The sequence below is a fragment of the Ursus arctos genome, unplaced genomic scaffold (genome assembly GCF_023065955.2).
Source record: "Ursus arctos isolate Adak ecotype North America unplaced genomic scaffold, UrsArc2.0 scaffold_14, whole genome shotgun sequence".
In the NCBI taxonomy this organism is placed as follows: Eukaryota; Metazoa; Chordata; class Mammalia; order Carnivora; family Ursidae; genus Ursus; species Ursus arctos.
In genome coordinates this window covers 68,163,000-68,187,419 of record NW_026622808.1, presented here as the reverse complement: position 1 = coordinate 68,187,419, position 24,420 = coordinate 68,163,000, and the positions used below count along the sequence as shown (strand labels likewise).

The window sequence follows — 24,420 nt, the reverse complement described above, 5'->3', positions numbered from 1 at the left end:
TAGGATTTGGTCGTGAGACTCCAATGCCATCATGCAATCAAGTGACAGGCACTTGGAGGGCACTGTTCAAACTGTGCCCTTCCCCGTCACGGTGGCCCACTGTGTCACGCTCACGGGCGCCCTCACGGAGCCACCAGGGATCCCAGCTCCTCTGTTCCTGGCAGCCCTCGGGTTAGCTGCTTGTTTGGCTGGGGAGGACAGCTGGGCCAACAGAGGGGCCCATTGTCTCTGTCTTCTGGGGCTCTGTTGTTGGAGCCTAGTCCCAGGGTCCAGCCCCAAGGCACTCCCAGCTGTCGCTTGGGCTTGTCTTGATCCGGGTGGGAGGGGCAGGGAGCGAGCACGGATACCCGGCTGTACCCTTAAGATTGGATCTCCAGACCGGCTCTACTGACGAGGAAACTGAGGCTCAGAGAGCCCAAATGACGTGTGGGGAGTTTGTCTCACCTTGGGGTCGCCAAAGATGTGGCGGGGAGGTCACGCGTATGGCCTCAAGTCGGAGAGGTCATGGATTTCATTAAGTCACAGACTGCAGGGCCAGAGCACCTCCATCCCATTTTACTCGTGGAAACGGAGGCCCCAGAGCGGGGACGCTTGCCCAAGGTCACAGAGCGCGTCCGCCGCAGAGTCCGCCGGGAAACCAGGCGTCCCTAAGTCCCAGCCCTGGGAGCGAGCAGCAGCGCAGGTCGACTGGGGGCTGGGCACAGGGTGGCCCCTCCCCCGGGGTGGGGCGATTCCGCACGTTCCAAACCTCTGTGGCGCGCCTTGGTGAAAACTCGTGCGGCCCTCCCCCTAGGGGGCGCGGCTTTCCAAGCCAGGCGGGATTCCACTGGGCATTTGTCTGCGGAAGGCGGGACTTCACGCTTGATGGCCGTTGGAGGCGTGGCCTCCTGACTGCGGCCGCGCTCACTGCGGGACTCCATCCCCCTGTGACGCAGGCGCGGGCGCGGGCGGGGCGGAGTCGAGTCAGCCTGAACTCCGCCCCCAGCGGAGGCGGCCGAGGCCGGGGGCGTGTCCTGGGCGGGGCCGTGCCCCGCCCCGCCCGGTCGCCGAGCAGTGGCCAGCGCAGGGAGGGCCCGGCCCCGGGATGTGAGTGAGGCAGGGGTGGGGGCGCGGGGTGGGGCGTCAATCCAAGCCCCCGGGGTTCGCAGGGGTCCCCGTGGGCGGGAGCACTAGTGTGCGGGCTACCCGGCGGGCTCGTCAGGTGCGTGCCCAGGTACGGCGGGCCAGGGGCCGCTCAGGCCGAGTGAGCCCAGGCTGGCCCCGCGCCACTTCCCTGCGGTCCTAGGTGCGGGCCACCGGGCTCCGACCTGGGTGAGGGCCGGCGACGTGCGCGGGTCTGACGTCTCTCTTATCCCAGGCTCCACCAGCTGTGCGGAGGCCCCTCGCAGTGGCAGCAGCTGGAGCCGGGTTTCTGGTCCCGGTGCGGCGGCGGCTGCAGGGGTGTAATGGGGTGGGGAGGGGGTCAGCTGCGCGGCGAGGCTGAGGTGATCTCCATTCCCAGCTGCGGGTTGGGCCACAGCCTGCGTGAACCCCGACCTGCTGTTTCTGGGAACCGTCACCGCCACCCCCGGCTCTCAGGGATAGGGTGCTTTCTGTGCTCAGCTGTTTGGATGCATTATCTCACAACAGCCACATATTTTACAGTTAAGGAAACTGAGGCCTAGGGCCACACAGCTGTTTAGCGTGATTGTTCTAACGTGGAGGTGAGATGCACCCTGGTGAACATTGGTGCTGCACAGGTCTGCAGTGTGACCTTGGGCATGCCCCGTTCCCTCTCCAAGCCTCTGTGCGATGGTGGTGCCTACCTCCCAGGGCTCTGGTGAGGTTTGGGTTGGATAGTGCAGGGAAAGGGCCAGTGCTCAGTAAGGAGCTGCTCTCATGACTGTTGTTGCTGTTGCTAAGTGGCCCTTTTCCTGCGGCCGAGGGAGCCGGTGGTACTGGGTCAGGGCTGTGTGGTCAGTCCAAGTGGGGCGGCAGGAAGCAGGAGGCTGCTTTCCACACTGAGACTGCCCCTCTCTGTGTGTCTGTCCCCGTGCGCACGGAAGGCCACACACAACTCAGCTGTACCAGCATGTGCCGGAGACACGCTGGCCCATCGTGTATTCACCACGCTACAACATAACCTTCATGGGCCTGGAGAAACTGCATCCCTTTGACGCGGGAAAATGGGGCAAAGTGATCAGCTTCCTGAAAGGTATGGAAGGCCCTATGAGACCCTACATCTGTTTCTTCCAACCCACCTCCCCCACCCCAGACCACAGACACAAGCTGTGGTCTCCTACCTCCAGGCTCAGCCCTCAGACTGCCTTCCCCCCATGCTGGCAAAGGGGCTTTTGAAAACAGACTTCTGAGCATGATATGTCCCTGTCTCAAAACTTCAGTGCTCCCCATCGCTGTGGGCTTAAGTCCTGTCTCTGTCCGTGCAGGCCTGTAAAAGAGGAGCTGATTAAGGATGGACGCAGGGAAGCTGAAATTTAGAGGAATCCAATGTCCCCAATAAGCTTTGAGAGTCCAAGAGGTAGAAAGACTTCGCTCCAACCCTACTGATTACAGATGGAGGAGATTGGGACCCAGAAAGGCTAGGGAACAGGCTCAAAGTCACACAGCTACTAAGTGGCAGAGTGGGGTCTGGAACTCAGAGCTCTAGGCTCCCACCTTTCACAGCTCATTCCACAGAGTAAGGTGATGCTGAGTGTGGTTTCAATTTTGGCTTGTAATCCAAGGGTCTGGTCTAGCTGGGAAATTCAGTCATCACAGCAGGCTAGTGGGAGAATATTCTCCCTTGCCCCTGCATTAGGGGTTCTTTAATTGACAGTAGTAGGGAATGTTACCTGACATAGGATGAACCTTGTGTATCTTTAAATCACACAATCCTGATCACGCCACGGAGAAAGTTTCACTTTGGGGCTAGTCTGTCTTTAATATCGAAGCCCATCTCCCTTTTAACAAATCTAGAGCAAGGGGCAGGTTCTGCATGTTGCAGAAAATAGAATCAAATTACAGATTAATAATGGTTTGTTTCTATCATATATATTTTCTATTTTTGGTCAACTTCTGTTTATGGCAACTGATACTGATTTTCCATTTACAATTGTGGCCCGAATGAGGATTCAAAGAAAACTATGAAGTAGAAAGAGTACAAGTGGGGTGCCAGGATGGTGAGAACCCAGTGAGTGGGGCCAGCGTGCTGCTCCCCTCGCAGTGCTCTTGCCTTCTTGACCATGGTCCTTCATGCTCTGTTCCAGCAGACCCAGCCTGAATCATTCCCCACGTTGCCCTTTCTTGGGATCCTGTGTTATCCAGCAGCTCAACATAGGGTTCCTTGTCTCCCTCATCTCTGAGCTGACAGTCCTCCTGAGTTCTCTCCTTTCTTCTCTGAGGATGTGGGTGGAAAGGAGGCAGGGGCCACATGGTGAAGGACCTTGGACGCTGCCAAGAAGAGAGCTGGTCCTTTGCCTGAAGGCAGTGGGGAGCCATGGAATGTTATTAGGGGGAGGGAGAGAGTAGGGAGTGCCTTCTGTATGTGGAGCTATATGTGGGAAATGTATGGAACTAGTGGCTTCTAAGGGTTACACATTAGCACAGTTTCCTTAGATTTTGACCTTGTCCCTTTGATTTCCCTAGAACCCAGAGCATCATGGTCCTGTTCTCACTGTGCCCTAGAGCACTTCCTGCTCTTGGCTTCAGTGTGTTCTTTTGCAAAACAGAGCAAATCTTGTCTGGTGGATGGGAGGGCTGATGAAATACTGCAGTGTTTCCCAAAACATCAATTATTTGCAAACCACTCTTGGGACCTTGCCATTTCCTCCTACCACCTGCTCCGTTATTTACTTCGTAATCTTTTTTTTATCGACTTAGCCTCTGCTTTAAAAAAACTTAAATAAACTTGTTTTAAAAGGAAACATTATATCATCTAAATGGGAAAAGCCAGTTTCACTTGCCATAAATAGAAGGTCATGGTTAAAAAATAAATGCAGGAAAACTGTAATTCACTTCGTCCTGCTTACTGTTGCCTGGTGGTCTGCGAGACTGCTGCTTTTTTGGGTTAAAAAAGGGAGATGAGCAAGGGTTTAGGCAGGCCTTAAAAAGAGGCCACACCACACCGAACCTCCCATGATGTCACCAGAAGGTGGCGGGAGAATCCAGAAGAGCTTTTCGCACTTTGAGTCAACATGATTGATCCGTGGCCCGCCTGCCTCTGAAAGCTGCCCAGTCACACCTGAGCTCACCTCTTGGCTGTCAGTGCTTTGGGAAACACAAGGATGGCTGCGTGCCCCATGCCTGATGCCCTCGGGCCTGAGGGCCTGGCATTGTCCACCCTGGCCCGAGGCAACCTATTCTCAGAAGCCAGCAGTTGCCCACCTCCCCCTGGCGCAGAGCCGGCAGAGGCTAGCTCTGCAGCCTATTGAAGGAATGGTCTGGAGCCGGGTCTGCCTTGGGGTCATCAGGGAAGCAGGATGCCCACTTTGTGGTTTCAGAAGAGAAGCTTCTGTCAGATGGCATGCTGGTGGAGGCGCGGGAGGCTTCGGACGAGGACCTGCTGGTGGTGCACACGAGACGCTATCTCAACGAGCTGAAGGTACAGGGACTGGGGCCTGCGGCGCTGCCGACCAGGACGGGTGGCCAGAGCAGGGGCAGCTCAGCCTCGAGGGGCTCCATTCCTGCCCCTCCTGCAGGGGTGGGGCACGAAAGTCTGTGGTCCCCAAGAGAAGGAGAGAGGTGTCATAAAAAGGCAGATACCAGGGATGGGCTAGGCTTTCAAAAAGAAGTTCGAAATTCAGTTTAGTAAGTGGCAGTCCCTGGTTTCTTTAAGTGGCAACTCATTGCAAGATTTTTCAGTCCCATCTGCCGACCAAACCAGGCCTATAGGCTGCCTGCTTGTGACTTCTTTCTAGAAGAGCTCACAAAACTCTCATCAGTGCTTGAGGGTCTGAGGCCCCAATGTGGGGTGCTCCCCTGGAGGGGAAGCTAGGCTGGAGCGGGGGGGTTGTATCAGAACCTGGTGCTGCCAACCCACCCTGGTGGGGGCATGGTCACGGATGCCAACAATGTGGGAGTCCAGACCCCTGACCCCCAGCTCATCTTAGGCTCAGCGCCATGGCAGATGCCAGAGGTCACCAAGCACTGCACGCCCCCCCGCCCCCCCCCGCCATAATTGGAAAAGCCTAGAGCCAGAAGGGCTTGGAGCTCCCTGCTCAGGGTCACCCAGGAAGTGCAACAGCTCTTAGGGAGACCCCAGGCTGGGCATCCATCCAGTCTTCCCAGTTCCTGGTCATGGCTGCCACCTGCCCTCTTCCTGACTCTGGCTGGAGCTGTGAGAATTCTAGATGGACTTGTGACAGTGTCAGCTCATGAAAGATTACCAGGAAGAGGTTGAAACCTGGCTCCTGGGAGAGAGAGGTGTGCGAGGCCTTGGCAGGAAGCCCAGTCCTTGGCTGCCCTGGTTTCCTGGGTCCAGACATGCGTGGTCACCGTCCACAGCCCAGGGCTGGGCCAGGAAGACATGCCTGCCAGAGTCCAGAGGGTGAGGGTGGGGAGCAGGGACAGATGGCAGTGGGGCGGGGCAGGGAGAGACCAGAACAGAGGGGGGTCAGGGTGGATTGCAAGGCTGGGGGTGGGGAGCATAGGCTGTAGGACCCTTCAGGAGAACCGTGCAGGGCTCCCTCTGTGCTTGTCCTTGGGCCCCCAAAAGCCTAAAGGCAGCTTACTGTGTGATAAATCCTCATAATAATAAAAAAAACAGTGTTAACAGCTAGAGACCCAAGTAGAAAATTGAAGTCAAGGGCAGGAGGAGAATTCCGATATGCCAACTGAGAGGATTAACCAAGATGCTATGACTGAGCTCACGTGTTTGGCTTGGAGCTTCCTGGCAGCAAGAGCAAAAGGAGAAACGTGATGATTGCCACAGCACCGACTAAGGTGAAGTATTCAGTCATTCGACACATCTGTGTCAAATGCTGACTGTGTAGTCGGTACAAAATGAAAACTAAGCAGGTCTCCCTGCTCGCACGGATTTGCATTTTTGTTGTGGAAGACTGAGAATAAAGGAGTAACCGCACAAGAGCGTCTCACAGCACCAAGGCCTACGAGGGACAGAAAACGGAAGGCAGCTGAGTGAAGGGTGGAGGGTGACTGGGTGGCCTGGGAGGGCCTCACAGAGGTGAGGTTTGAGCTGAGACAACAAAGTGAGGAGTAGGTGACAGTCTTGGGGAGCTTTGAAGGAAGAATGTTCCAGAGCCACATGCCAGGAGGGGGAGGGGACTTTGGCTCCTAAAGGGGAGAAGGGTGCTCGAGGTAGCACGATGTGGTCAGGGAGGCGAGCCGCGCCAGGCCGCACCGGGTCGTGCAAGCCGTGGGAGGAGTTTGGTTTTGTACCAGGTACCATGGGAGAGTGATATGGTGTGAGGTGCCCTTGATCACGTGGGACCCATGCCCATTTCAGGCATTTTGGCATTTAGGGGTTGCGGCTCAGGAACATCCCCCTCGCCCCCACTCATCCCCTGCCCTCCCCTCGCCCCCATCTGCAATGTTCCTTGTCTTTTTTCTCTGCTGTGGGCACCTGCAACAGTGCCCTGGAGAGTTCCTGCAGGTTTCCTCGGCTGTTCCGTGTGTGCTGTGGGATGTCACCCTCTCCCCTGTCCTGCCTCAGTCTGCCGGCCACCCGTGTGCCAGGGCTCGTGCCTGGCCCTGTCCTGGGGTGGCCTTCAATGCTTAATAATTCAGGCATCGAAGGACATGCAGTAGCCTGATGTTTGCCAGTGATGTCCGTTCAGGGAAAGAAATGTTTATTAAGCACCTACTGTGTGCAAGGCCTAGAGTGGGCCCCATTGAAGGTGGTGGTTGGATTGGGCCAGTGCCAGGTTTTTGCCCTCTGCCAACCCCAGTGACAGTTTGCCTGGGGTGTGGGGTAGCGTGATGCGTATCTGACATCTTGACCTTGTGCAGTGCTTGGGGTATGTTTATCCAGCAAGTATTTTTTTTTAAATCCAGTAAGTATTTAATGAGCCCTGTGCTGTGTTCCAGGGAAGACAGACTAGAACAAAAGAGATGGAGTCCCTCTCCTTAGGGAGCTGGCATTTGGGTGGGGGGAGTCAGCCAATAGACATGATAATCAAGTCAATTATAAGGTGTGTTATGAGGCACTCAGTGCTGTGGGCAAAAGTACATCAGGAAAGGGGGTGGTGGGGACGGCAGTTTGAAATAGGGAGATTAAAGAGGGGCTTACTGACATGTGATCATGGACTGAGGGCAGCGAGGCAGTGAGCTATGTGGGTCTGTGGAGGAAGGGCATTCCAAGTAGAAGGATCAGCAAGTACAAAGGCCCTGGGGCAGGAGTATCTCCAGTGTGTTCTGAAACAATATTTGCCACTGGATTGGAGGAAATGGGGGGTGGAGGGGAGACTGGCAAGAGATGGGATCAGAAAATGATCAGGGGCCAGACCACACAGGGCCCTCATACCGCTGTGGCTTTGCTCTGAGGGAGGTGGGAGCCAAGGCATGTTTTAAGCAGAGGGAGATGAGATGATCTAGGTTTTAGCAGGGTTGCTTGGCAACTGTAATGAGGTGAGGCTGTCAAGACAAAAGCAGGGAGATCAGTGAGGAAGGAGGTTGCTGCAGAAATCTGGTGGGAGGCTCTCAGACTAGGCTAGAAGCAGAGGCTCTGGATTTTGGCAGAGTGGTAGGATTTGTAGTTTGTTATGAAGTTGAACAATAGAATTTTCTGTTGTTCCCATTGGGTATGAAGCATGCAAGAGAAAGAGAAGCCAAGGACACCTGAGCCTCAGGAAGTCTGGGCACCTCTTGGGCCTAGTCACTGACCTCACAACACTCAGAGTCCTGCTGGGGAGGGAGACCTTTAGCAGCAGAGCCAGGATAGGGGGCGAGGGGCCGGGGGCGGGGGATGGCTGCGAAGTCTCAGAGAGTCTCTGGGGAAATCCCCCCCCCCACTCTGATTTTTCTCTTATCTCTTCTTCCCTGAGGGGACTCTTGTCTCCTTTTTTTCTTATTTATGGTAAAATTCAGATAGCAGAACCAGTAACCATCTTAACGCGTAAAATTCAGTGGCATTTAGTGCATTTACGAGGTGGCGCGAACATCGCCTCTATTTAGTTCCAACACATTTTCCTCGCTCTAGACGGAAACCCTGAACCCACGAAGCATTTGCTCCCCATCCCGCCCTCTCCCCTGCCCCTGGCCACCAGCCACCAGCCACCAGCCTGTGTTCTAACTCTATGGACTTGCATTTCTGGGTGTCTCCTACGCATGGAACCATACAGCACGTGACCTCTGGCGTGTGACTTCTTTCACCAAGCACAAGCGTGGAGTTTTCCAGAATCATCCATCCTGTGGCGTGTACCTGCACTTTATTCCTTATTATGAATGAATAATATTCCAGTGTGTGGCTAGACCACATTTTATTTATTCATTCTTCAGTTAATGGGCATTTAAGTTGCTTCCAGCTTTTAGCTTTTGTGCATAGTATTGCTATGAACGTGCGTATAAGAGTATTTATTTGAGTACCTGGTTTCAGTTGTTTTGCTTATATACCCAAGCCTGGAATCGCTGGTCGTAGGGGAATTCCAGTTAATTTTTTGAGGAAAGGCCACAATGATTCCCACAGCAACTGCACGTGATATATCCCTAACAACGGCGTAAAGGTTCCAATTTCTCTACATTCTCACCTACACTTGTTTTCTGGTTTGTTTTTGTTTTTGATCGTGGATAACTTAGTGGGTATGAAGTGGTATCTCTTCTGGTTGTAACTTGCCTTTCCCTGATGGTTAATGACACTGACCATCTTTCCATCTGCCTATTGGCCATTTTCACATCCTCTTTGAAGAGGTGTCTGCTCAAGTCACTGACCCATGTTAAAAATTTGGGTTGTTTATCTTTTTGTTGTGGAGTTTTAAGAGTTCTTTGTATGTTCTCTATATTGTATGATTTGCGAATAATATCTTCTCCCATTCTATAGATTTTATTTTTGCTCTCTTCATACTGTCCTCGGATGCACACAATTTTTAAATTTTGCTAAACTTTGCTAAACTCAGTTAATCTATTTCATCTTTTATTGCTCGTGCTTTTGGTATCACGTCTAAGAATCCACCGCCAAATCCAAGGTCATGAAGATTAACCCATGTGTTTTCTTTTAAGAGTTTCAGTTTGTGTTTAGGTCTTCGGTCCATTTTGAGTTGATTCTTGTATATGGTGTGAGGTAAGGGCTCAACTTCAATCTTTTGCACGTGGCTCTCCAGTTTTCCTAGCACCGTGTGTTAAAGACACTCTGTTTTCCTCATTGACTAGTCTTGGTACCCTTGGAGAAAATCAACTGGCCATAGACGTATGGATTTATTTCTGGACTCTCTATTCTATTCAGTTGATGCGTATGTCTGTCCTCTGCCGCTGCCACATGGTTTTGATGACTGAAGCTTTGTAGTAATTTTTGAAATTGGGAATTGCAAGTCCTCCAACTTTGTTCTTCCTCAAGGTTTGTTTTTTTTTTTAAGGTCCCCGAGATTCCCTAGGAATTATAGGATCAGCTTCTTCATTTCTGCAAAAAAGGCCATTGGGATCTTGATAGGGATTGTGTTGAATCCGTAGATGAGTTTAGAGAGTATTGCCATCTTTATAATATTAGGTCTTGCAACTCATGAACACAGGATATTTTTTCATTTATTTAGATCTTTAAGTTCTTTCAGCAGTGTTTTATAGTTTCAGTGTACCAGCCCTAACACCTCCTTAAATTTAGTTAAATTTATTCCCAAGTATTTTATTATTTTTGACATTACTGTAAATGGAATTACTTTTTTAAAAAAATATTTATTTATTTATTTGAAAGAGAGAGAGCATGAGCAGGGGGAAGGGCAGAGGGACAGGCAGACTCCCCGTTGAGTGGGGAGCATGATACGGGGCTTGATCCCAAGACCCCAGATCCTGACCTGAGCTGAAGTCAGACGTTTAACCAACTGAGCCATCCAGGTGCCCCTAAGTAGACGTACTTTTTAAATTTCCTTTTTGAATTATTTATTGCTAAGGTATTGCAATACAGCTGATTTTGTGTGTTGATCTCGAATCCTGCAACTTTGCTGAATTCACTTCTTCAGTTGAATAGGTGTGTGTGGTCCTTAGGGTCTTCTGTAGCTAACGTCGTGCCATCTGTGAATATGGTTTTACTCCTTGCTTTCCCATTGGAGGCCTTTTATTTCTTTTTCTTTCCTAATTGCTCTGGCTGGAACTTCTAGTGTGAGGTTGACTAGAAGTGGCAAAAACAGGCATCCCTGTCTTGTTCCTGATCTCAGGCTGAAGGTTCTCCATTTTTTAGTGCTGTGTATGATGTTAGCTGTGGGATCGTGTGTGCGTGCGCACGTGTGTGTGTGATAAATGCCCTTTACCAGGTTGAGGGAGCTCCTTTCTGTTCCTAGTTTGTTGATTGACTTTTCATGAAAGAGTGTTGGATTTGGGCAAAGGGTTCTTCTTCATCTACTGAAATGATCACGTGGATTTTTTCCCTTTTCTCCTTTTGCTCCCACTTTCACTGGTGGAAAGTTCTGACCCAAACCAAGCAGTTGGGGCTCCAAATGGAGCCATCTCTTCCCTGAGAGCCATTCTTGGTTTGGATTTCTGAGGGTAGAGGGTCCACCCGAGGAGATCAGGCAGCTGGAGAATAGAATCTTGCAGAGCTGAGAGTATGGGGCAGGAGTGGGTCCAGGGGTGTCGCCAACCTCAGGTATGTTCTGCTATCTGTGGGGTCCCCAAAAGGCTGGCTGGGCGTGGAGGCCCTGATACCTGGCCAGGCCCTGAGATGGGAAGCTCACAGGCCATGCCTTTTGGTGGGCAATGGGCATTAGGCTGGGGCAAACCTCCCTTGTTCATGTAACTCATTCATTCTTTCATTCATACATTCAGCACTATGGGGGTCAAGTTCTCTAGAGCAGTGGTTCTGAAACTTGCTTAAGCATTGGAATCCACAGAGGGCTTGTCATAACACGGAGCACTGGGCCCACTCCCAGCGTTTCTGATTCAGGAGGTCTGGAGAGGAGCCTGACAATCTACATTTCTTTTTTAAGATTTTATTTATTATTTATTTTAGGGAGAGAGATTGTGTGTACGCAAGGGACAGAGGGAGAGAGGGAATCTCAAGCAGACTCCCCGCTGAGCATGGAGTCCGACACGGGGCCCGATCTCACGATCCTGAGAGCATGACCCGCGTTGAAATCAAGAGTCAAACACTTAACCAACTGAGCCACCCAGGCGCCCTGCGAATCTACATTTCTTTCAAGTTCTCGGGTGCCGGTGCTGCAGGTCTGGGAACTACACTCGGAGAAGCACCCCCTAGAAGCCGAGCCCACTGGGGATGGAGGGGCAAGGGATTCCCCGAGGCTAAGAGAGGGTGGGAGGCAGAGGGCAGGGGAAGAAGCTGAGCACTCAGGAGGGTTCAGCAGGAGCGTGGCCTTGCCTGACCCCAGGAGGGGCCCTGCACTTGTGCTGAGTCGGGAGCAGAGGGCCAGAATGTTCTAGTCCCTTATCGGCCAGTCACCCTTATCGGCTCTCCTGGGTGGCACAGGTGAGGTGACCTCCTCGGGGGAGTGTGCGGGTAGGGATCTGGGTCAGGACAGACAGCATGGCTGTGGGCACCTACTGTGTGCCAGGCGTCGCTCTCACCATGGAGAGCATTGATGCCTGGCTCTGGCATCCTTCTGGAAGAGACAGATAACAGAGACATACTGTAACCTCAGGTAGAGATGCGTGCTGTGAGGAAAGATGAGGCAAGGGTGGGGGTCGGGGGGGGCCCAGGTGGGGGTACTTCAAACGGGGAGACGAGGACAGGCCTGGTGGATGGGTCTAAGTCCTTGTTTTAGGTCTGCTCCTGTTTCGTGGGTGAGGAGGCAGGAGGAAGTAAAGGGCCATGCGCAGATTCACAGAGCAGTGGCAGAGCCCCTAGTTGGACCAGTCTGACTCTGAGGAGGACTGCTGAGCCCCGTCCCCGCCCTACTCGCATCTAGCCCATCCCTCAGTGCCCTTGCCTGGGGCCAGGCTCTCCCAGGGCCTGAGCTGCTGGCAGATCCGGGCGCTCTCATCTCAGCCTGCTGTGCCACATGACCCAGATAACGTATCTTGCCCTCCCCCTGTAGCCGCCCCCGCCCCCCCCCACCCCGTCCCCATCCTCCAGCACCCAGCCACCAGCCTCCCTCGTCTATTTTTCACCCTGATCGCTGGTGGTTTTTCAAGAGCAGCACCGTCCAATAGAACTTTCTGACATGCCAGAAGTGTTCCAGAAGGGCTCTGTCCAGTAGCCACTAGCTACATGTGGCTGTTGAGCCCTTGAACTATGGCTGGTGAGACTGAGAAACAAAATTCTAAATTTTTTATTGAAGTATGGTTGATTTTTTTTAATCGAAGCAACAGAATAAGAATTCAACACTTTCTAATTGATTTAAAAGTATGCCCACGTAGTCACATGTGGCTGGTGGCCACTGGATTGGAAGGCACAAGTCTAGATCATCAGGAGGCAGCATCGCTGCCTTGCACAGAAACCACTCCTGGGCCCGGGAGAAGTCGAGCACCATTTCTCACCGCCGGAAGTGGAGACACATTGGCAGACATGCACCTTCCCCCAGAAAAGCGATCCCCTTGGCCAAATCGCAGACGTGCTTCTGGTGACTTTATGCCTGGCCCATGTAGAATTCGCCCGCTAGCCTAAGAGGTTCCCAGTGTGTCCCAGATGACTGCAGCTCTTGGAAGGTCAGTGTGGGTTCTGTAAAAAGTCAAGCTGGCCGACGGAGGTTCGTGGCCAGAAAGTTTGGGAAACGGGGTGAAGCAAAGTTCAACAGGATTCTTGACTGCACAATGGAGAGCTTTTAACATGCCGGAGTGTGTGGTGAATTTCCAAGGGGTGGACAACAGAAGCAGTGTTTCCCAGACTCATTTGAGGCGGAACCCTTTCCTGATGGGATGCTGAGCTGGACAGGTGCTGTGGAACGCAGTGTCAGAAGTGCCCTTCTCATGGTTTTACATCTCTGGCGGACCCCTCGGGAGGATAAGGTTTTGTTTTCCTTCCATCCTTATTCCCTGCTCGCTTGCTGAGGGAGAGGGAGGGGGAGGCAAGAACTTAACACATTCCCTCAGTGGCTCATTTGTTTTTATGCTGTTTATTCATAGAAAACAGTGGCCCCGTGCCTCCCGCGTGCCAGGCCTGTGCCAGACAGTGGGATGGGTGTGCTGAGCAGGCCGAGGTGGCCACCTTCTGCTCTCTGGGTCTGCCCCCCCCACACGCACACACGCGCACACGCACACACACATACGTATGTGGAGGGGTCGTGGGGCTTTCCGACCTTCCTGGTCTCAGCTGGAGCCCCCCACCCTGTCCCAGGCCCTGCGGTGCTTCCGTGTTACAGCCGGAGGCCTGGGGCTTGAGGAAGGCTGGCTCGACACCTCTCTTTTCAGACTTTGAGTGGCCTGGGTCCCATGGGCCATGCTCACAGCTTCTTCACTTGAGCGAGGCAGCAGAGCGAGCGTCCCCGGCCTTCAAGTATCCTCAGCCTTGGTGGCCTGGGAGGAGGTGGCCTGGGCGAGGTGCCCGCACAGCTGGTCAGTGCAGTTTGAGGCAGCCTGGGTGCCCAGCACACCTCGGCCCTGACAAAACGTCTTCCCTGTTGGCCAGCGTGGCTGCAGCGGCCCCTGCAAAGATTGACATGTGTCCCGTCCTGCCCTGACTTCGAGGGGCACCCTCTGGCTAAAGGGCCTGCCAGGACCTTCCCAGGCATGTGTCCTTTCTGTCTCACCCCATCCTCGGCCTCTCCTTCTCCCTCTCTGCTGACTCCTCCCCATCACTGAACGTGCTTGGGCCTCTGCTGCCCTAAATCTCCTCCCCTGGTGGGAGAACCCAGTGGCCATGCTTCCCGCTCTCAACACCTCTCTTTGCTTATTCCTTCCTGAAATTTCTCTGCCTGGCCTCCTAAGCGCCGTACCTCTGCCCACCCCCAACCTGTCCCAGGACAGCCCTCGATGGTCCCAGTGGGCTTCACTTCTGGGCCTGGCCCTTCAGGATTGGAGTCTTGGGGTTCCAACCTTGCATCCTTGACCCCTCTGCCTGCCCATCGCCTTGTGCTATCTGCTAACCGTTCCCCTCTCACCTCTCCCGGACCCTCATTATCTCTCCCTTCCTCCCGGGGCTGCTGCTTCTATTCAAGTCCCCCTAATTGGTCCTCCTGCTGCAGCCAGAATGGCTTGGGAAAGCACCATCTGATGGCTCCCCGCTGCTCTGATGAGGCTGTCTGAGAACATTCTCTGGCAGCCCAGGCCCTACGCGACAGGCACAGCCCTGTCCCTGCCGCACCCAACTTCTCGGGAGCCTGGACTCCCCTTCCGTCTGCCAAGCAGTTGTCTTTTCACCTTTACCCCAACATCTGGGCAACTCCTGTTCACCTTCAGTCTTGGCTTCAAGGTCACTGCCTCCAGGAAGCCTCTCTGCTCCCACTGGGACACAGACCATGTTCTCCTTCGAAGGCTTTGTCGCAGATACGCACTTCCTCGCTCGGCTTCGCCTGCTGTCAGAACAGGACCAGCCCTGCCCTGGAGTCTGCTGCCTAGCAGGCCCTAGTAAATATTGACAAAGTGCCCTGGGCCCCTCTGAGGCTCTGCTTGGGGTCAGTGGAGAGAGCAGGGAGCACGGATCCAGGTACATTCGCAGCCAAGCAGGAGACGGTTCAGGATTGGGTGCATAGACGTTTGCCCAGGGGCCAGGGGAGGGTCATAGGGATGGCCATGTCCTGACCTTGGTGCAAATGTCTTTTGGGTACCCTAGACCCTCCTGCCTCAGTAGCTGGGATGAGGGCCTGATACCCCTTTTGAAGGGAGGTCTGATTCCCAGTGCATGAAGAGGTCATGCTGGGCCAGGGGAGCAGGAGACCTGGGCTTCCTGTCCTGGCTCTGCCAGTGACTCACTGTGGGACCTTGGAAAGAAAGATCTTCCCAGGTCAGGGCCTCAGTGTCCCCCCTTTTGTGCAGCGGGTGGGCTGGGCCGGTGCTGAGTCTGTGGCCCATCACTGGTAGTCCTCTGCAGCTCTTGTTCTGGGCACAAGAGGGCAGCCAAGGGCTTTGGAGCACTGAGGAATGTGGGCCAACAGCCTTAAGGAAGCTGCTCCTTACTGGGGGGTCGGAGGGGGGGCTCTCATTCTGACCAAAGGAACTGCGCTAGGCTGGAAGTTCACCCAGTGCACCTCGAAACCGGCATTACGAGGAATCTGATTTCCCCACTGCTGCCTCCGGGCGCTGGGCACGGCAGTGGGAGGCCAATGGCCTGCGTCTCTTTCCACAGTGGTCCTTTGCTGTTGCGACCATCACAGAGATCCCCCCTGTCATCTTCCTCCCCAACTTCCTTGTGCAGAGGAAGGTGCTGAAGCCCCTTCGGACCCAGACAGGAGGAACCATCATGGTAGGTGGGGAGGCAGGCAGAAGGAACTGCTGGGCTCGGGACCCCCACGCCTCTGGGCTTTTGCCCACCCTGGGCTCTCCATCTGGAATACACTCCTCCCACTTTGTAGTTGAACAAAATCCTGAATATTTCTCAAGGCACAGCAACAATGACTCTTTCTCCCAAAGCCTTTCCCACGTGCCGCCAGGACATTGAATTCCTTGTTCCTTCCCCCACGGACCTCCTATTAGAGTTACCATATTTGCTGGTATATAAGATATATCCCCATTCCCCAGAGAGTATATCCACAAACTATGGCTCCAATATACTCAATTCAAGATGGAAAACCGAACCTCCATGACTTCGGTGATGGATGATGCTCCCCTCACCCTGCATCATGGGTGTGGCAGGAAAGAACACTTGCGGCAAAATTAGGTTTCGTATCCCACATGTAGTTGTCTTTAAAATTAGTCACAGGCTGCCGAGTTAATTGGAGGCAGAGGAACATGGCAGCTTTAAATGTAGGATCAAGACCTATTGATCCCGATCGTTTTCTTTTTAGCTGTGCAAATTCGTACATTTTGTTCATTGGAGTATCCTGCCTACCCCCAAACGATGATTTCCTATAGGATTTTGGTATTCAGTCTGCCATATTTCCACAGACAAAAAATGGTCTATTTTCCCTTTGAAAGCCCCATTAAGATCATTGTCAGCTCGTGTGTGATCGTAACTACTTAACTTTGATTTCTTCCAGTTTCTTTGCAAAATTGCAAAGAGGCTCGCGCACGGCATGTCTCATATGCCAGCCAATGTGGTACTTGCTTCCAAGACTGAGTCTGAGTTTGCTGGAGGATGAGTGCCTCCTGAACCCTACCTCATGGGTCAGCCCTACGTCAGAGCTGGCTGGACACAGTGTTTATGGAATGAATGAGTGAAGCCGTGAATGAATGAGCGAGGGAGGGAATCGGTTGTCTGTGTCTCTCACCGTGTGCTTGTCTCCGAAGGCAGGGAAGCTGGCCATGGAGCGAGGCTGGGCCATCAATGTGGGTGAGTGCCCCGGGCCGGCCTGGCCTGCTGGGTCCTGGGGGCTGGGAGGGCCAGGAGGAGCCTGAAGGCAGCCGCTGTGAGTTGAACGGCTCTGGTGCCTTATTTAGTGGGATGGGAGAGGGTATGCAGCCATCTGGTGTCTGGGAGGGACCAACCACTGCCTGCACCTGATGTGGGATCCTTATCTAAAAGAGTTCCCCAGATGGGTCCCCAGCTCTGCCTTTGCATACTTCCAGTGACAAGGAGCTCACCCCCTCTGCAAAAGCCTTCACCATCCCCTGGGCAGCCCCAGATGGGGCTGAAACCTGCAGCATTTCAGTGTCTTTCCTGTAAAACTCCATTAGCCTTCTGGGGCCCAGCACAGTCTGCAGGGGCTTGGTCATGTGATGGGCAGACAGGCCCAGCGTCAGTATACGTCCTTCTCAGGGGCCTGAGCGCCAGCACTCTGCAGTCCCCTGGACTCTTCTGAGAGATTGGCTCATGGGAGGCCTGCACACATCTTCCTTATCCCGTCCTCATCTGTCCCTCGTGGAGACGCAGCACTTCACAGTTAGCAGACCTCTTACTGTCTGGCCTCTCATTTGAGCTGGGCGTTGTTGTTGTCAGTCCTGTTATATTGAGAAGAGAGGTGTGGAGAGAGGCCTGGTGGGTTGCTCAGAGTCCCAGAGCAGAGGACCCCTACCTTTGGCTGCGAGCGCCGCGAGGCCAGGGGCTTGCTGGGGCTCTTCCGTCTTGGTATCACCAGGTAGCCAGCATGAGGTCTGGCATAACCGGGACGTTATGCTGCTAAACAGAGGGGTGAAAGAGACATGCCCTTTCTACGTGTGTGCCTACAGCACGGTCCTCACGAAGACCCAGGGAGGCCCTGCCCGCATGGAAGATGGTACGACCTGGTAGACGTTAAGAGTCCAGGTCTTGATCCAGCCTGGGTTTGAATCTCGGGTCTGCTTTTAGTGAGCTGTGTGATCCAAGGCAAGGTGCTGATCTTCTGTGTGCCTCAGTTCCTTCATCTGTCAAATGGAGGTGATGATAACAGTGCCTGCACTTGGGGCTATGGGGAAGTTTCAGTGAGCTCTGAGTTAGGACCTATTATCTCATTGTTAAGCTCCATTGACAGCCTCTTGGCGTGAGAAGAAGCAAGTCCTTTGTAGCTGTGGGCCCCGGCCTCAAACTGCTGGGTGGGGCAGTTGTTGGGCTCGGTTTCAGAGGCCCCTGAAACTCAGGTTCTTGTAGGGGTTGCAGGGCTTACAGAGTGGGGGAGAGGCGGGAGCCGGACCCTGGTGTCCAGGGCCTCCGCATTGCCTTGGGTGGCCATGACCAGCAGAAGGTGCCCTTCCTGACCAGCCCTTTCTACCACCTGCAGAAAGTGGGTGGTCCCAGAATAAACGGGGCCCCCAGAGCCCCTACGACCCCTTCCTGGCATGGGAAGTCACGTGGAGGCAGGCCCGGCCCTACAGAGGCGAGGAACAACTTCTTGCCTTGGAAGAGATGAGCTCCTGGCCCCTGGGGGGTTGTGATGGGCATCGGGGGCTGACTTGTTGGGACAACCTGAGAGGTTTCTTGCTCTGGACAGGGATGGCTGTGATGGCAAAGCTGTCTCCTGACTTGGGGATGGCGACTTGCTCAGGTGCTTGGTTCACTTTGCCAAACCGGAGTTCCAAGAGCCTGTCCCTGGGAGCTAAGCAGGCACAGGTGCGGGCAGGATATAGCTGGGGGTGGTGCCTGGCCCTGACCTCATCGCGTCTGCCCTCCCCACAGGTGGCGGCTTCCACCACTGCTCCAGTGACCGGGGCGGGGGCTTCTGCGCCTATGCGGACATCACACTGGCCATCAAGGTGCGCCCGAGAGCAGATGGGGACTCGCCTCCAGGAGCCCTCCCTGGAATCCCCCCGCCGCCCCCAATTTGGTGTTCTCCTCCACATTAGAGAAGGGAACTAGGTCCCAGGAGGGGAGGAAGCTGGCAGGTTGCCCAGCCAGGCCAGGACTCCCACCCAGATCTGACACTCATGCAGCCTTCAACAATGGCAGGGACTGGAGAGGAGCGGCCCGTTTGTGAGCAGTACAGGGAGTGCGTGGCTCCCCCGGAGTGAGGAGGAGCTGGACGTAATGATGGGCACGGCTGTTTCCGGCAGGCTCAGCCCTGTGCCAGCCTCGTTTGCCCTCCTCACCTCATTTGCTCCTCCCCAGTACAGAGGCGGTGACCCCGGCCCAGAGAGGCGAGGGGCAGGGTGGGCCAGCCCTGTCGGGTTGCAGAGCGCCCTTTAACCGCCCTGTGCCTGGCCCGGTTCTGGGCGTCAGGAATGGGCTGGTGTGGTCCCTGTTCTCACAGGGCACACAGACTAAATGGGGGGGCGGGGGGCAAGCAGGTCAGCAGACCCCAGCCATTCAGAGAAGGGGACATACAGGAGACCTGAGAGGGTGGGAGGGGAAGGAAGGCTTCCCGGAGAAGGAGGCGTGAGAACTTGGCCTTGTGGGATAAGGCAGAGAACACAGGGTGATGTTCCAGGCACAGCCTTAGGGGGAGGCCCCCCCTCTCAACCCCTATCTATTTCGTTAGGAATCCTGGGCTGTCTCTGAGGGCCAGCCTGACTACCCTGCTCCTGATCTCCAGCCCTGCAGGGCACAGCGCATGCTTCCTCCTCCAGGGAGCCTTCCCTGACCATGCGCACATGCGTCTCTCGAGCTGCACGTGCTGCTCCTGGGTGTGTGACTTCTTTGCCCAGTGGCCTGATTGCCCACAAGTGTGTCCAACCTCCTACCTGACCCCTCACCAACTAGGAATCCCCAAGGGGCTATGTCCTCTGGCCTGTCTGGGTCCTCACTGCCCCTTCTCCTCCCCTGGCAGTTTCTGTTTGAGCGAGTAGAAGGCATCTCCAGAGCCATGATCATTGATCTGGATGCCCATCAGGTGAGTACCCTGTGGGGGCTGCAGTCTCATGGCTCTGCCCTCCAGGCCCCCATCAGCTCTGTCACACAGCCCCCCGCTGGGCCTCTGCCACCCCCACCCTGATCTGCCTCTCTCCTCACTGCCCATCTTCTGAGCCTCAGGCTGGAAGCCGAGGGTCTATCTTTGTCCCTCTGCCCCGCGCAGCCCAGCCTGGGCACTGGGTCCTCCTCGTTGCTCCTGTCAAACCCAAGGGTCCTTCCTCCCTTCTGACTGCCCAACGCACCAGGCTGAAGGCTCTTCCTAAAGCCCAGTCTGGCCATGCCACTCTCCTGTTCTAAAGCCTGCTGTGGCTCCCCAGGGCTCCTAGTCAGTTTGGGGTGCCACGCCCTGCAGAGAGCTGAGGACTGCTTTGGCCCTGCCCCGCAGACAAATGCTCACAGCAGGATTTCAGGGTTGCTGGGGCCCGAGGCCACTACTCAAGAGCTCACTGCCTGGGGGTGAAGCAATGCAGTACAGGGCTTCCTCCTCGGGTCTCCAAATACAGGGCCGGCTCCTCTGGTCAGACAGGGCAGGCCGTGAAGTGGGCTCTTGAGGACACCTCCCCACCCCTGCCGTTGTGTGTCTGTGCTGGTGGGTGCCCCGCTGGGGGTCCTGGGACACCGAGCTCCGGAACCAAGTCACAGTGCCTTATCCTGCACGGCCCTTTCCAGTTTACCTTTCACATCTCTGACCCCAGCTGATCCGGCCGCGGACCAGACAGGGGGGCGGGGCTAGAATTCCTTCCTCGGTCCCTGGAGAAGAAACTCAGAGGGTGGGGCTCGCTCAAGGTCACACCAGAAGACCATGGATGGGGCTGGGGTTTGAGGTTGAATTGAGGTTGGCCCACTTAACAGCCTCTGTCTCCGAGGACCAGCTGAGCTGCGTATGCACGTGGGCCATTTCCTGGGGTGTGTGTGGGGGGGATCTTGGGCTTGCTGAGGGCACCTGCGTGCTCGCAGCTTTCATACCCTCCCCACAGGGCAATGGGCATGAGCGGGACTTCATGGGTGACAAGCGTGTGTACATCATGGACGTCTACAACCGCCACATCTACCCCGGGGACCGCTTTGCCAAGCGTAAGCTGCCCCCTCTCCCTCAGCCTTAAGTGCACTCGTGCTTGGATGGAGCTCTCTCTCCCGGGTGTCCCCTACATGCTGGGCTCTGCAGAGGTCACTTCATTTATCCTCAGCATCCCTGGGAGGTGGGGACTGTTCCCATTTCACAGACTTGCAAACTGAGACTTAACTCACGTGACCCATCCAAGATCACATGAACCTGTCCAATAAACAACACATGTGGGTCCTTACATTGGGGTAATCACCAGAAGAAGAAAAATAGAACCCCTCCTACATGTGCATTTGTCTGGTAGAAAACAGGGAATGACAAAAAGAAATGAGAGGAAAAATAGGATAAATAGGAAAGACAAAACAAGATGGCATAAACCAGGTCAAACAGAACGGTTGTTAAAATAAATGCGAGTGGGTTAAACTTACCCATCAAAAGACAGAGACTCCCAGATGAACTTTGAAAACACAGCACCCTGGCCACTTGGCAAATAGGGGACATTTATGCAGGAAGGGGACGTGTATGCCAGTGGATCTGCTGAGGATAATTGAGTCCCAGGTGTGGCCCAGGGGCCAAGTTTCTGAACTGAGTCTGGAAGGTGCTGGATTTGGGCCTGAGGGCACAGCAGGGTGTGCACATTTCCGGGCGGATGCTCAAGGAGGCAGTGAGATCAGGTGTCACCCACATGGGTCTCTAACTCCCTAGGGCAGAGTGTCCTAGCTGCAGTCCCTTCCTCCCTTGGCCTCCCGTTGCAGTTCTTGGTGCTCTTTCGTTTCATTTTGGGTGGAATGAGGCGGAGCGGTGCTGGGGCCGGACTGTTTCCAGTCCTGCCTGGGGCACAGATGGGGACCCAGGCCACCTCGACCCTCCTGAGCCTGTTTCCCTTCCTTGCACCTCGGGGCTCTTCCTGTCTCCTCCTCAGAGGCCATCAGGCGGAAGGTGGAGCTGGAGTGGGGCACGGAGGATGATGAGTACCTGGACAAAGTGGAGCGGAACCTCCAGAAAGCCCTCCAGGAGCACCCGCCCGATGTCCTGGTGTACAACGCGGGCACCGACATCCTGGAGGGGGACCGCCTTGGGGGGCTGTCCATCAGCCCACAGGTGCGTCCGGATGCTGGGTGAGGGGTGCGGGGCCCGCCTGGGGACCCATGGCAGCAGATAAGGTGGGCGGCAGGGTGCTGTTCCTGATGTGGGGCGGGGCCGGGCAGGACTTCCCGGAGCCTCAGGACCCAGGCCCTCCCCCGTCCCTCCACAGGGCATCGTGAAGCGGGATGAACTGGTGTTCCGGGTGGTCCGGGGCCACCAGGTGCCCATCCTCATGGTGACCTCGGGCGGGTACCAGAAGCGCACGGCCCGCATCATTGCCGACTCCATCCTTAATCTGTACAGCCTCGGGCTCATCGGCTCCGAGTCCCCCAGAGTCTCGGCCCAGAACTCAGACACACCTCTGCTGCCCCCGGAGGTGCCCTGACCACGCCGCGACCCTTCTGCTCTTCTGCGCGGCCCCCTGCCTGCCTCAGCCCCGCCCGCCCCTCCGTGCTTCTCCTTTTCTAACCACGGGGGTGCTGGGGGCAGCTGCCAGGAGGCGCCGCGGGGCAGGGGCCGGCCTTGGGGGCAGCCCCTCCACTCTCCCCATTGGGTGTCAGAGGGTCTTGAGGCCCCTCTGTGGGTGGGGGCGGAAGGCAGGGCCTGAGTCCCAGAAGACCTCACATGGGGTCACAGGTCTGACCGGGGCCCTGCAGAGGCAGGCAGTTTCGCAAGGAGGGAGAATGGCAGATGAGGCTTTTGGGGCATGAGTCGTGGGATTTGTCCCACCCTCTCCTCTTCATGTCAGGGAGGGTATGAGGAGCCTCATACCTGAGGCTGAGAGCTGGGTACTACAGGTAGGCCTCTGGTGGGTGGGCTCTGGATCCCCAGGGCTCCCGGATGTGAGGGGTGGCAGGGAAGGGGGTGCGAGTGGGTTTTCCCATCTGGTATTCCCCTTCAATAAAGTAAGGGCTGGACCTGCTTTCCTGGGGCTCCTCGGTGGTGAAAGGAGAGGGGAGGGCCCGAGGAGCCCCAAATCGTGCTTCAGCCATGTTCTTGCCTGTTTAGGGAAAGGAGCAGGTTTGGGGGGAAGAGCACTTGGCTCAATGATGGGCCTCAGCACTGGAGGCTTGAGGGGGCTGCCAGCTCCAGTGGGGAGGGGACAGAAGAAGGTGAGGCCCAGAAGGGGACCTTGGGGATGGGGGCAGGTGGCCAAGCGGGGACCTGAGGCTCCAAGGAAGGACCAAGGTGCTGGTGGCCAGGCTGGAGTTCCTGGGGGGAGGGCAGAGGTCTCCAACCTGGCCTGTAGGTTGTATGGGTAGGACCTTGGGCAGGGCCTTGAGTGGGGCGGGGGGGGGGGGGGCTATAGCCTCTGCTGGCCTCACCCAAAGTGCCCAGGCCCTGATTGCGCTTGGAGTCCAAGGTTCCAAGTGGGCCCTGACCTCTGGTCTTTGAAATGCCCCAGACCCTGACCTTGTCCTCAGCTCTAATCTGAAAGGGACGGTCAGGGCCTCCCAGGAGGCTGGGTGGGGGGAGTACCCACACCCCTCATTACCTGGGTGTGTTCTTAGATAGTGATCACAGGTGGGGGGTGGGGAGGGAAAGTGGGCCAGCTGAGGCATCCCCGCCCGATCGAGCCCAGCTGGGGCACTCATGTTCCTTACCAGCTGGGGGTACTCTAGCATTCTCCCACATACTCCCTTGGTGCTCCCTCTGCTGGGGGATGGGAGGAAGGGTTTCAAAATCATGAACTATCAAAAAGACTGACCTTCTGGACTAGACCTCGAGGCACTAACCACGCGCTTGGACTCCCTCACCCGCCCCCCGCCCTTGCCGTTGGTTTCTCTGCACCTGACTGAAGGTACCTAACATCCCTCATTTCCACCTGGGGCCTGCGACATCCGGGGGCAGGCAGTGGGCTCGCTTCGTTACTGTTGAGCTTCTGTTTGTAGGAACCATAAAGGCTCTTCTCGATGGGACTGGCTGCTGTGCGTTCTTGAGATGGACCGTCCTTGCTTCCTAAGGATTGAAGGAAGTAAAGATTTAAGATTCACCTAGCACGAGGCCTGACCTCGAAAGCTGCCCCAGATGCTGGTATTTTATACCGTTCTCAGAGTCCAAATGAAGTAGGTCATTGTTCCCATTTTACAGATGAGGCAACTGAGGCTCAACAAGGTATTTGCCTCAGGCCACACGTGGTAGGGCCAGGTTTCAACCCAGCTCTGCCAGATACCGAAGTATATGTTCTCAGATGCCTCCCATTTGGCAGGAGTGAAGGAATGAGGTGGGGGTTGTTGCTGTCCAGACAGAGGACGGTCCAGGGTCTGGGAATGTGTGGAGGGGGGAGGCAGGCAGGGCTGGACTATGATGGCGGCTCTGCACAGGGTGGGAGGCAGCTGGGGGGCCCTGGTAGGGCAGCAGGTGGGGTGGGGGTGTCTTCCAGCCCTGGGTTGTGGTTGGAACATGTGGATGGAGTGTGGGGGTGCGTTGGGCTGAGGCAGAGGGGTCCAGGCAGGTGGAGAGCAGAGCCTGTCCTCAGCCTGGTAGTGACCAGGGCATCCCCAGGGCTGGTGGCACAGCCGGGCTGGGAAGCAGGGTGGCCCCCATGTGTTCTTGCCAGGGACAAGGACGGCAGGTAAAGATATTGGGGGGTGGTGGGCAGGGGTCCAGGTCAGCCCTGTACTGGGCGTAAGGAGGGTGATGAAGGCCGACAAGGGCCAGGCCCTGTTCCAGGCTCTCGGCAGGGATGAACGTCACAGCCGTCTGAGCTAAGAACTATTTTTATCTCTGTCCTACAGACGTAGACACGAGGCATACAGAGGGTTGGTTCAGTTGCTTGATACCCACAGCCAGAGAGTAGAGGAACAGGATTTGAACCAGCCCCAGAATTATAAGCTGTTTCCTCATCTGTAGGATGGGGCCTTTGCGGGTCCTTACCTAAAGGTGG

At 55.5% G+C, this 24,420-nt stretch overlaps 1 protein-coding gene across 1 annotated transcript; it reads left to right on the top strand.

The window, feature by feature from the left end:
- Positions 1-995: 995 nt before the first annotated feature.
- Positions 996-23,450, top strand: HDAC11 (histone deacetylase 11). The gene is made up of 10 exons (XM_026501446.4): positions 996-1,086; positions 2,046-2,194; positions 4,479-4,579; positions 15,314-15,430; positions 16,414-16,456; positions 18,215-18,291; positions 19,302-19,364; positions 20,362-20,458; positions 21,370-21,548; positions 21,703-23,450. Coding segments are annotated over exons 1-10 (1,044 nt in total). The 5' UTR covers positions 996-1,084; the 3' UTR covers positions 21,919-23,450.
- The last annotated feature ends 970 nt before the right edge of the window (positions 23,451-24,420 follow it).

What these genes read in the sequence shown, in the direction of transcription:
- HDAC11 (XM_026501446.4), top strand. An exon ending in AGTGATCAGCTTCCTGAAAG is followed by an intron (nt 2,195 to 4,478) that starts GTATGGAAGGCC and finishes TTGTGGTTTCAG; the next exon opens with AAGAGAAGCTTCTGTCAGAT. An exon ending in AGGCTGGGCCATCAATGTGG is followed by an intron (nt 16,457 to 18,214) that starts GTGAGTGCCCCG and finishes CCCTCCCCACAG; the next exon opens with GTGGCGGCTTCCACCACTGC.